General features: G+C 46.3%; 1 protein-coding gene, 1 non-coding gene and 1 pseudogene across 4 annotated transcripts; all 3 read left to right on the plus strand.

Annotated features, from left to right (window-relative positions):
- Nucleotides 1-605: 605 nt before the first annotated feature.
- LOC142449129 (thioredoxin, mitochondrial pseudogene) lies at nucleotides 606-1,225 on the plus strand (annotated as a pseudogene).
- A 1,160-nt stretch (nucleotides 1,226-2,385) lies between these two features.
- On the plus strand, nucleotides 2,386-10,123 carry TARDBP (TAR DNA binding protein). Of its 3 annotated transcripts, none has more exons than XM_075550844.1 (7): nucleotides 2,386-2,538; nucleotides 3,209-3,459; nucleotides 5,758-5,921; nucleotides 6,431-6,571; nucleotides 7,626-7,796; nucleotides 8,174-8,300; nucleotides 9,266-10,123. In XM_075550844.1, exons 2-7 carry the CDS (start codon nucleotides 3,222-3,224, stop codon nucleotides 9,319-9,321), a joined length of 897 nt encoding a protein of 298 aa, XP_075406959.1. In that variant the 5' UTR covers nucleotides 2,386-2,538; nucleotides 3,209-3,221; the 3' UTR covers nucleotides 9,322-10,123. The 3 variants fall into 3 exon arrangements, with proteins under 3 accessions (XP_075406959.1, XP_075406957.1, XP_075406954.1); XM_075550842.1 differs by having other exon boundaries at nucleotides 9,336-10,123; XM_075550839.1 differs by having other exon boundaries at nucleotides 8,174-10,123.
- Nucleotides 10,124-11,650: 1,527 nt separating this feature from the next.
- LOC142438192 (U6 spliceosomal RNA) lies at nucleotides 11,651-11,757 on the plus strand. Its single transcript, XR_012782618.1, has one exon. It is a non-coding gene; the product is annotated as a U6 spliceosomal RNA (small nuclear RNA).
- Nucleotides 11,758-12,621: the final 864 nt, after the last annotated feature.

Here is a 12,621-nt window from a genome sequence, read left to right on the forward strand (position 1 = left end):
TGATGTCAACATTGGTTTTTAAAAAAAGTTGTAGAGCTATGTCTGACCTCCAACCCCTAGGAACTAGCATCAGACTAGTGGGGATGCCGATTTCCATCTGTTCCCCTGGTAAAGAGGGAAATCACCAGATGTGCCAAATGCAGGGTGCATGCTTTGACAGCACGGACTGCGGAGTCAGCAGCTTACTCTGCCACATTCTGGCTGTGCGGCCATGACCACCATACTTGGCCTCTCAAGGGCTCCATTGCCTCATTTAGAAATGATGATGATTGTGATAGCCTTGTAGGGTTGGAGTTAGAATTTAAAGATTTAAAACAGAGCCTAGTATTTGAATGTTCATGCACATTACGATGTTATCACCCTGAACTTACAGTTTTGTCTCAGGGGCAGTGGTAAAAGGACTCGAAGAACAAAGATCTCCATGTTTACTCCAACTGCTCTGAGACTGGAGGTTCTCAACAAATGTTCTGTGGCTGCTTCCAAAACCAAGCCAGTTAGCTCTCTTCCCAGGTCCAGCCCAGACTTATTTAAAAACCTCATCCTGGAGTCCCCTTGAGGCACGGGGAGGGCCCAGCTGTGCGTCCCTCCGTTCGCACTGCTGGGAGATGGCACAGCGACTTCTCCTGAGGAGGATCCTGGCCTCCGTCATCTCCAGGAAGCCCCCTCAGGGTTGGTGGGCACCTCTCCCCTCCAGGGCCCTCCAGATTGCACAGGGCCCTCCTGGTAGCCTGGCAGCAGCAGCATCACGCAACCCTGCCCGGATGATCCACGCCTCCAGAGCCTGCGCCACCACCTTTAATGGACAGGACGGGCCTAATTTCCAAGACCGAGTCATCAACAGTGAAACCCCCGTGGTGGTGGATTTCCATGCACAGTGGTGTGGCCCCTGCAAGATCCTGGGCCCGAGGCTGGAGAAGGCGGTGGCAAAGCAGCATGGGAAGGTCCTGATGACCAAGGTGGACATCGATGACCACACAGACCTTGCCATTGAATATGAGGTGTCTGCTGTGCCACAGTACTGTCCATCAAGAACGGTGACGTGGTGGACAAGTTCGTGGGCATCAAGGATGAGGACCAGCTGGAGGCCTTCCTGAAGAAACTGATTGGCTGACACGCGGGGAGGTGTCCGACAGTCCAGGGAGGGCCGGGCCCCTATTGCCAGCTCCCCCTGGCTGGCCCTTGGGGCCTGTGTCTAGGAGACATGCAAGTCCATCGAGCTGCCAAGCCTGGGGTATCCACTCGGGGGAGTGCTGCTCCTGCTGTGGACCCTAGCCAGCTATCTTCCTGGCCACCGCCCTCCAGGGCTAACCAGTTCTCCCAGGAGGCAGCGGGCCAGCCTGGGACCCTTGGGCCAGAACCGCTGGTCCTCGTCTCCTTAGCCTTTTCTGATCAGAAACCAGCCCTTCTCTGCCCTTGTCTCTCCTGCTGCTCCTTTGTGGCGAAAAACAAACCAAATGCAACAGTGAGAGGAATAGGTCATTCTCCCATCTTTTGTAGGTCTCTCCTAAAGAACCTTAGGGTCCTTCCTGTGAAGACAGGCTCTGGTCCCCACTCTGACTGACCCAGTCAGCAGACACCCCCTCCCAGGCCCAGGGGCGGAGAGCAAGCCCTGGCAGGGTGGGAACCTCTGCAAGGTCCCAGCACCCCCTGCCTTCCGCTTCTCTGAGCAGGTGACTCAACTGTGAACCAATCAGACCAATAAAAGGAGGGTTTGCACTGCCAAAAAAAAAACAAAAAACACCTCACCCTGAGCGTCTGCGAAGAGAGACCTGAGGATCTCAATATTACCTGGAAATGTGTTTGGAAGGGAATAAATAACCCACCCATTGGGTCTATTTCATCTCATGTGACCCACTTAACTTCTATAGCCCAGTTTCCTCATCTGTAAAATCTATTCATAGTAATTACCATAAGCACAGGTGTTGGAAAGAACCAGGCGTCGTAGGCGCTATTGTTGCTTAATTATTTCAGAAGCAATGCCTCGCGGAGGGAGGGGAACTCGCACCAGCTGGTTTCTGACACAAACCAACCTTGACTTTCCCAACGCAGGCACAGGTGAGAACACAGCAACTCTTCCTTCGCCCTCGCCCGGCCCCGCCCCGTTTTAGCCTGGCCACGCCCCTCTGGTAGTCTCGCGTGCTTTGCAAGTGCGCGAGCTGCGGCCGAGACCTGGGGCCGGCGGTTGGATGGACGAAACCATTTGGTACGCCCCGTGGGGGGTGAGAGTAAAGCCGAGGCCACCACGCGGTTTCAACCTTGAACTTTGCGGCGCCAGATGTAGGTCTTACTGGAGCGTCCACGACGTCTGCGGATTCTGCGCCTCGGAAGAGGGAGCCTACTTCGCTGCCGCGAGAGTGGCTGTGTGTCTGTGAGGCGACCTCCCCTCCCGGCGGGGAGTCGATGGGAGCGGCGGACGGCCTGCGCGGGGGAGGAGGCGGCCCCAGCGCCATTTTATTAGAGCGAAGAGGTAGTTGTGAGCTCTCGGGGGCCTCGCTGCTTGTCTCCTTTTCAAGTTTGCGAGCGGCGGCGCAGTAGTAGGTGAGTCGCAGGGGTGTCGACGGCTTCGTCCCTCCGCCTGGGGCGGCCTGAGGCGGGCGCAGCGGTCTGGGCGCCCGCGGAGGAGCGAGCCGTGAGGCCCGGCCTGCCTCGTCCGGCGCAGCGGCCTCGGGGCAAAGCGCGCGGTGGCGGCCGGCGCCCCAGCAGGGAGGCGGGCCGCGGGGCCGTGCCGCCTGAGGTGGCCTTTAGGCCTGGCTTCGCGGCCCCCGCGGTGCTTTCCGCCGACTTTGACCCGGGGGAGGCTGCCTGTGGAGGCTTGGGGCCCCACCCGGGCGGCGCGGAAACGCTCCTCCCGCGCCCGTCGCCCATTGGTCTCTGGGAGGCGGCGGCCCTGACCTCACAGGACTGGCCGCCGCCGCCGCCCGTGTGACAGTAGTGTCGACGAGCCAGCGGCGAGGAAGCCGATGGGAACTTTGTGCCTCCTCTTGTTGCCTGGCTCGCGCCTGTTCAGCCCTTAGGTCTCAGCGTGCCCGGCACCCTGGTGGAGAAACCTACCCTGACTGTGACCCACTTGAGGTTCTGTCGGCCCGCCGCCAGTGTTAGAGCGCACTTCACGGTTACGCACTGGAGGCGCTGCCCGCGAAGCAGTTTCGTGACACAGTTACCCTGGCCTGAGGGTTGCCCTTTATCTCGGCCTCCCGGTCTTTTTCAGGAAAGCTTGCAGGATGTCTGAATATATCCGGGTAACCGAAGATGAGAACGACGAGCCCATTGAGATCCCCTCGGAAGATGACGGCACTGTGCTCCTGTCCACCGTGACAGCCCAGTTTCCGGGGGCCTGTGGCCTGCGCTACCGGAACCCCGTGTCACAGTGTATGAGAGGGGTGCGGCTGGTGGAGGGAATTCTGCACGCCCCCGATGCCGGCTGGCGGAATCTGGTCTATGTTGTTAACTATCCCAAAGGTTTGTTGCCCATGGGGGCTTTGCGCTAAAGCTGGGTGTCGAGGAAAAACATGAACAGCAGGCTAGCTTTTTCTTCTTTCCCCCCTTCAGCAACGCAGGTTTTTAGACTAGAATGGAAGGCTACTAGTCTAAATTAGTAAGAACTGAAGATTGCAGAACGCCTTTTCTTTTTTTTTTTACATTTTATTAGGGGCTCATACAACTCATCGCAATCCATACATATACATACATCAATTGTATAAAGCACATCTGCACATTCCCTGCCCCAAGCAGAACGTCTTAAAAGAGGAAACTGTTGAAATAAATTGTCGGGTCCAAACTAGCTGCCATCAAGTCCGTTCCAATTCACAGTAACTCTGTAGGAGGAGAAAACCTCATTTTTCTCTTGCTTGGTGGCTGGTGGTTTTAAACTGCTGACTTTAGGGTTGGCAGCACTATCAAGTAACCAACTGTGCTACGCGGCTTCCTTGTGAACAGGGGTTCCCAATTGATGGTAAAATGCAGGAGTTCTTAATACTTTGTAGGTTTATCTGTGCTGCAGCTAGATTCTTGTAAAGTGACCCAAATGTTGGGTTGTGTTGGCCCTTGCAGTCTCAGCACATTCGTTCAGCTAATGTGACACTCCCTCGTGAAGGTCAGTTGCAGCAGCTTAGTGTTTGAATTAGTATGGTCACAAGTCAGCCTTATTCTTGCTGCTGCTTGCTATTGATGCTCTAAGAGCAGCAAGAAGATTAAGGGCCAAATATAAGTACATTGTAGCAGTAGAAAGGTGTGTTGGGGGTGGGGGAGGTGTGTTAGCTGATACATCTGCCTGATATTTTTGTCATGTAGTCTTGGAATAAGATCATACCATCACAGATAGTTGAGATGCAGAACATTAACTTAAACACAATCAAGGTTTTTAAGTATGTTTTTTTAATCAATGGCTATAGATTAGTATTTGCCCGAATTTAAAGTGCCTAATTTCTTTTTTCTTCCTGTGCCAAATAATTGGCTTTAAAAAGTAACATTTTCTTTATTACATTTTGTTTATATGTGTGTTCATTATTGGATGTTGTCGGTTATAGTTGTAGTGTCTGGCCCATAGTAGGCACTTAGGAAATAGTAAATTTGTGTAGCAAGTGTCATTCTGCCATTTAGATGTAAAAGACTTCATTTTTTTGGTATATAGCTTTTACAATTATGTAAAGGCACTGGTAGCTAAGCAGGCATATTTATATAGACACACAAAGATGGTATTGTTGTGACCTTTTCAGTCTGAAGTCGAAATACTTGTTTGATGTACCTTTTGAGAGTATATAAATGGCGTGGGGGATGGTAGCTGACCTTTTCTAGCTTGAGGGGAAAGGAGAATCAAGATCAGCAGGTAAAGGCAGATAACCTATGTGGCAGAGCTCGGTTGTATCTTCTATCTACATTTTTTGCCAGTTATGACACACACTACTTCTCTGCTGGGCTCTGCAGTGGCCACACAGAACTCACAAATGCTACTCAAGTGTTAGGGACACTGCAGACTTTGGGATGAGAAACAATTGAGGATAAAATTCTTAGATCAGGAGGCCTTCATGTCTATGCCTACAGGCGGATCTCCCTTGGTCTGCCCTCTCCCCTGCTCAGCCAAGTATTACAAAGCTCTTTAGCCAGCCTGTGGGCATCCAGAGTACACGCCCCGCCGATGCTAGCAAACAGCGTGCCTTAAAGCACGCTCACCTCATGGATCAAGAAGCTACTGTACTGCCTCCTGCTGGACCCTTGGTTTGCCTGTGCCATCTGCTGCCACTCTTCATGTTCAGTGGTCCTGCTCACTGAGCTCCCAGGTTTGGGAAGCTTCCTACCCAGGACCCCGCGGCTCTTTTTTTAAAGCATGATAGGATGACAACCTTAGAGTTGCACACTTCTTATTGTTGTGGTCACACTTCTATAGGTATGCTAAGCACCTGCCCTTAGTAAGCTATCCAGTCCCCTTGGTGGGCCGCAAGCCCCTTATTTGCTTAATCCCATCCACTCATTAGGTAGGAGTTAAGGGAATGGCCAGTGACCATAACAGTTGTAATCTTAAGATTTTTTTTTAAATCCGTTGAGTATTCCTGAATCTGTAGCGGGAATGCCCCTCAGTCACATAGTCAAGGCCTTATTTTGTCCTTGAGAGTTAGTTAACTTATTGCCAAAACTTTCCGTGTCCTTCTTGTGTGTAGAATTATCTTTGACCTTTTTAGTTCTAGACTTTAAGAGGGAGTGGCATGCATTTTAAGAAGTGTTAATGGAATTTTCTAAAAGATTTTTGCACATTTCATTCAGATAATAAAAGAAAAATGGATGAGACAGATGCTTCATCAGCGGTGAAAGTGAAGAGAGCCGTCCAGAAAACGTCTGATTTGATAGTGTTGGGTCTCCCGTGGAAAACAACTGAGCAGGATTTGAAGGAATATTTTAGTACTTTTGGAGAAGTCCTCATGGTGCAGGTCAGATGATTGAACAGTTTCTTCACCCTTGAACGAGAACTTAACCTTCCTTGGGTTATCTTAATGTATGCAAAGAGAATGCTGAAAAGAAGTGTGTCGTGCCTAGTCTTTGTGCAGCTTGTCCTGTGTATTTTGCCTTTGGGACTATAAAGCCATTATATTCCCAGTGACTGAATGGGAGTGTGGGTAACATTAGCTTTCTTTTCTTTATAATTTAGGGTTTTTCAACATTGCAGTTTAAAAAAACCCATAGCAGTCTAGTTCATCTTTCCATTCATTCTAAGTGTTTCTGTTGAAATTTTGTTACGTAAATGAGTTTACTCCTGTTTACATGATCTAGATTCAACATTAACCCATCTGTTGCTTATAGCTCATAAATAATTTGGCTTAGGTTTTAATTAAACCACTAGTTAGGCTTGACGCTATTGAAATGGTATGTTAAGGAACTGATTTAGATTGTGTGCCTGCACCTGGGTACACTTAGAGTAAATGTAAATCATCTTTTCTAGGTCAAGAAAGATATTAAAACTGGTCATTCAAAGGGATTTGGTTTTGTCCGTTTTACGGAGTACGAGACCCAGGTGAAAGTCATGTCACAGCGACACATGATAGATGGACGTTGGTGCGACTGTAAGCTTCCGAATTCTAAGGTACTTTGATCCACCTTTCTCTGTGCTTTGAGGATTTTTGTTGGCACACTTCCTTAGAGCCCCTAGGAAAACCAAACTCCACTGCCATCAAGTTGATTCTGACTCATGCCGCCCTATATATCAGTGGTTCTCAACCTTCATAATGCTGCGACCCTTTGATGCCGTTCCTCATGTGGTGGTGACCCCCAACCATAACATTATTTTCGTTGCTAATTCATAACTATAATTTTGCTCCTGTTCTGAAGCGTAATGTAAAATATGTGATATGCAGGATGTATTTTCATTTTTTAAAATTGAACATAAACATAAAGCACAGTGATTAATCACAAAACAATATGCAATTATATATTGTGAAATGTTTGTGTTTGCCAATGGTCTGAGGTAGCCCCTGTGAAAAGGGTTGTTCAGCCTCCCCCCCACCCCCAAAGGGGTTGTGACCCACAGGTTGAAAACCGCTGCTATACATGGTTTCAGAGGCTCTAAATCATTACAGCCTTGTGTTTCTCTCACAGAGCAACTGGTGGACTTGAACCGCCAACCTTTCAATTAGTCCAAGACTTAACATGACTTAGAAAACACTGTAAGATCATAAATAACTCTTTGAAAAGAAAGTGACAGGTGTGTTCTTGAATTTTATCACTGGCCTTATTGAAGCCTGAAGGTAGGTTGGATATTTTGTGTTAATGTGCAGTAAACACAGCTGAAAAATTATCACTTATTCCTCTTTTGTTACATCTGTCTGTAGCTAGCATAACAATAATCAGTCTTGTTGCAAAGACTAGCTTCTCATCAGACTTGCGTCAAACATCATCATGGCCTTTGCCCCAAAGCGTTTCCAGACGTGGTGCTCTGGGTCCACAGAGGCCTTCTCGCCTGAGCTGTGTTTTAAAGGGAGGCCTTCCAAGGCGGGCGTGTGCTGATAAGTTTAGGCTGTGCCTGCTTTTTAGAAGTTGATCTTATAGGGCAGATTAGTTTTGTTACTCCTCCTGTAGATCGTGTTCTTTTTGTTGCTTGCAAAATATGTGATGTTTTTACTCCCTTTTGACTTGACCAGCAAAGCCCAGATGAGCCTCTGAGGAGCAGAAAGGTGTTCGTGGGGCGCTGTACGGAGGATATGACTGCGGATGAGCTGCAGCAGTTCTTTTCCCAGTATGGAGAAGTGGTAGATGTCTTCATTCCCAAACCATTCAGGGCTTTTGCCTTTGTTACATTTGCGGATGATCAGGTATTTTTCGCTTTCATAATTTTGTCCCAGATAATTGGGTAATTTCTCTTGAACTTTTCCCGGTTAACAAATAGCCATCTTTGGCAATGTTTTCTGACTTTGTAGAGTTGTGCATTGCATGTATTCCTAGACAACTTGTGGTAGATAGTTATTTCTCAGGGTATACGATTGATTGGGGTATTATGTTTATTTTAAAAATAAATTGAAATATTCCTGCTGCCATTACTAAAGCTAAAGATGTTTTGGGAGGAGGGGCTTTAATGAAGTGAGCATCTCTCCCCACCCCCAGCTTAGGGCAAGGTTCTAGAAGTTACTGGTCCTTTTTCTGTGTGCTTCCATGGTGTAACCTCTTACTTGGCGTCCCTTATTCCTTACAGGTCGCCCAGTCTCTTTGTGGAGAGGACTTGATCATTAAAGGAATCAGCGTGCATATATCCAATGCTGAACCTAAGCACAGTAACAATAGACAGTTAGAAAGAAGTGGAAGATTTGCTGGGAATCCAGGTGGATTTGGGAATCAGGGTGGATTTGGGAATAGTCGAGGGGGCGGGGCTGGCTTGGGAAATAATCAAGGTAGTAATATGGGTGGGGGAATGAACTTTGGGGCTTTTAGCATTAATCCAGCAATGATGGCCGCAGCCCAAGCAGCATTGCAGAGCAGCTGGGGAATGATGGGCATGCTAGCCAGTCAGCAGAACCAGTCAGGCCCGTCGGGTAATAACCAAAGTCAAGGCAACATGCAAAGGGAGCCAAATCAGGCCTTTGGTTCTGGAAATAACTCTTACAGTGGCTCCAATTCCGGTGCCCCAATTGGCTGGGGATCAGCCTCCAATGCAGGGTCGGGCAGTGGTTTTAACGGAGGCTTTGGCTCAAGCATGGATTCCAAATCCTCTGGCTGGGGAATGTAGACAGTGGGTTCTGGTTGGTTTGGGTTGGTTGGCTGGTGGTTGGTTGGGACTGGCGGGAACTCAAATTTTTTCTAAACTCATGGTAAGTATATTGTAAGATATATATGTACTAAAAATTTTCAAGATTGGTTTGTTCAGTGTGGAGTATATTCAGCAGTATTTTTGACATTTTTCTTTAGAAAAAAAAGGAAGAGCTAAAGGAATTTTATAAGTTTTGTTACTTAAAGGGTTGAAGTATTGAGTGGCTGAACGTGAACTGCTGTTTGCCTGATTGGTAAACCAACACACTACAATTGATAACAAAGGGTTTCTCCTGTAATATTTTCTCCGTGGACTTGTCAAGTGAATTCTTTGCATGTTCAAAATGGAAACCATTGGTTAGAACTACATTCTTTTCTCCTTGTTTTAATTTGAAGCCACCACATGGAGCTTTCCTTGGGAGGCTCTCCTTCCTGGAGATCCCGGTGTCAGTGTTTGGTTCATTTGTTTTTGTTTGTTTCTAATGCTTGTCTCCCCTCATGTACAAAAGTACAATAAGAAGCCTTCATTTAATCTCTACAGTTCATCTCATTTCAAATGTTTGTGGAAGAAGCACTTCATTGAAAGTAGTGCTATAAATATTCTACCGTAGGAATCCTTCTGTCTACATGCTTTCTCATTCAAGAATTCGTCGTCACACTGCACAGACTGCGTCTTTGACGGTGGGTGTCCCATTTTTATCCACTACTCTTTATTTCATGGAGTCGTATCAACGCTATGAACGCAAGGCTGTGATATGGAACCAGAAGGCTGTTTGAACTTTTGAAACCTTGTGTGGGATTGATGGTGGTGCCGAGGCATGAAAGGCTAGTATGAGCGAGAAAAGGAGAGAGCGCGTGCAGAGACTTGGTGGTGCATAATGGATATTTTTAACTTGCGAGATGTGTCTCTCCATCCTGTGGCTTTGGTGAGAGAGTGTGCCGAGAGCAGTGATAGCAAATCACGTACGAATGTTTTTGCATTCAAAGGACATCCACATCTGTTGTAAGACTTTCAGTGAGTTTTGTTCCTAGGTAACCCCCTATTAGTTGAATGTGTTAAGTGAAAAGATACTTGTATCTCCCCGACCCCTTGTCAACTGCTGTGAATGCTGTCTGGTGTGTGTTCTCTTCTGTTCCTGATCTGTAAGTGTGGGAACGTGAACTGAAGCTGATGGGTGGAGACCGTGGGCTGAGCTTGTGGTGTGCTTTGCAGGAGTACTTGGAGGCAGAGTTCACCAGTGAGCTCCGCTGTCTCAAAGAAGGGTGGACGTTCTAATGTCTGTTAGCCCCCTCCCCCCCATAAGAATGCTGTTTGCTGCAGTTCTGTGTCCTGTGCTTGGATGCTTTTTTATAAGAGTTGTCAATGTTGGAAATTCTTAAATAAAACTGATTTAAATAATATGTGTCTTTGTTTTGCAGCTCTGAATGCAAAGAATTCATAGCAGTTAATTCCCCCCCCACTTTTTTTAAAACCCTTTTGAGATGGAACTTTCATAAAGTTTCTTGACAGTAGTTTTATTTTGCTTAAAATAAACCTATTTGAAAAGTTGTCTCAGGTCAAATGGATTCCTCACCTGTCATGCATGACAGCTGACACCCAGACTTAATTGCTGTTGGTTCTTGCATTGTTCAAGATGAGTGTTCTTTCCCCCCTCGTTCTCTTTTTAGTGTGGTTTTTAGTAAGTCTGGGTGACCACACCTAAAATGGTAAGCAGTACCCTCCAACTTTGCCTCAGAGCCTCTGGGCGTTTATTTGGGTGATGTTAGAAATTGGCAGTCACCAAGCCGGCAATCCTGCCTTTTAAAAATGTGATGGGCAAAACAATGTTGATGTCGTCACGTGCTTTGTAGCAAAGCATAGCAGTTTAAAGAAAGGAATAGGGGCCCTTTCTAATTTGGGGTTTGGAAAGTGGAATTGCCATAGGGATAAAGTAGAAGAAGCCACAAATTACCTTGTGCCTGAAATCCATTCAGAGTACCAACAGCTTTGCAGAAGTAGGAGGGTGGGTGTGTCTGGAGTGTTCAGTGAAGTGGCCTTTGTCCTCAAAGGGTGGAGGGATATAGTCATGTTACCAAACTCACACTCTCCCAAAGCATTGCTAAGCATGTAGAAGCAGTAATATAGTGGCTCTTGTACGTTTTTATATGTAACGACTAATTTTGTGAGAGCTGAGGGCGCGTTTTCTAATTGGAAAAATGTTACAACTTTTGTGTTAATAGCATACCTAATACCTTTTATCTAATTAGCTGATGATAGATAGGTTTGTCGGTGTGTGATTACGTGTTTTGAACATTGATCAATGAAGTCATCCTTTAGATGTGTGATCACAACCTTAATTTGTTCCCCCACTTTCCTGTGTGAAAGGCTCTTGCGTTGTGTGGGGTTCTGTTTTTGTTTTTCCTGCATCTAAATCTGCATGATTTCCCAACCCTGTCCCATCTGCACTTTGCATTGTAGCACTTGACTGTTACTCAGCGGCAGTAACAGGGTAGCACTTAAAATGGTATTCGGGGAGCTCCACAGACTTAACTGGAAAGCCAGCCTCCAAGGAACCCAGGGGTAAGTTAACTCCTCACCGGCATGGCTTTAATCCCTTCTTTACACTGTGTAAGCATTAGTGTCCAGTAGAGAAGGCTTTCAGTGTTGCCTTTTATTAATGTGTTTGTGGTACTACCTTGCGATGGGTATGCCACCCTTTTCAAAGAAAAAAGCTTAGAAGTACTTCAACTATTTAGCAAAAAGTTGTTTTAAAAGTCTTACCTGGTCATCTAAATGCATTCATTCTAACATTTTGAACCAGTTAAATAAAGAGTTTTGTTGTCACCACAGTTTAGTGTCTGGAGTCTTACTGGAAAAACATTTCTTTTTGTGACAAGGATGCTGGAAACTGTTAACCTAAAAAGTGAGTCTTAAAAAGTTTATATTGTGCTTGTTTCGGCAGCACATATACTAAAGTTGGAACAATACAGGGAGGATTGGCATGGCCCCTGCGCAAGGATGACACGCAAATTCGTGAAGCATTCCATATTTTTAAAAAGCTGTGAATGTGTAGAAGAGAGATTTGACCAAAACGCCCATTGAATTTTTACATATAATTGTGACTACTAGCTAGGCTAAATAACTTTTAAAAATAGAACTATGTAAAATAGTTTAGAGAGGCAAATGACTAAAGAGAAATTTGGTTTTTATGTTTGGGTCAGAGGTAGAGTTGTGTCCTTAATATGAAGAAGTAGAAAGGGGAGTACTTGTACTTCGTAAGCTCTGATCATGAGAAGGACACTTGCTGAGTACTGAGTGAGCAGAAGGTCCGCACTGTCTATTAGGCTCAGTGCTTCCCTCGGCTGATGCTCTGGTCGGTTGGCCAGCCCCAAGACCCCCAACTAGTTCATGTTCTCTCTAAGAAGGGAGGACTCAGACTTAAGTACACACTGCCTTACAGTTGATGTGTGCTTCCTCTTGACAATGCAGAGTAAGCTGCGCTCTGAACGTAAACTTTGAGGTTCTTTCCCGGTGTTTTAAACATAGCAATAATATTTTTAGCATTGGAATAACTCAATTAGTTTAAAAAATGATCTCCGTTTGTTTGGGGTTTTTTTCTGGTATCGATAGTTTTTTTTTAATGTAAATTAGTCAATACCTGGGCTGAAGTGTCATGTTTCTGATTTATTTATAACCAAGTGAGTCCAGGTTCTTCCTGCACCCGTCTTGCCCCATATAAAGCACTCTTAGAGCAAGCCCAAAGCAATAGGCTGTTTATAGAAATGCACACGGTAGTATGAAAAGATCCACAAAATTGTAAGTACATGCAAATTAGGCAGTGAACTTAGAATGCTTTGGTAAGAATATTGCCAAGCTGGTTTTATGTCCCTTTGGCTCTGCTGGGACGTGGGTGTGGG

The sequence above is a fragment of the Tenrec ecaudatus genome, chromosome 1 (genome assembly GCF_050624435.1).
Source record: "Tenrec ecaudatus isolate mTenEca1 chromosome 1, mTenEca1.hap1, whole genome shotgun sequence".
Lineage (NCBI taxonomy): Eukaryota > Metazoa > Chordata > Mammalia > Afrosoricida > Tenrecidae > Tenrec > Tenrec ecaudatus.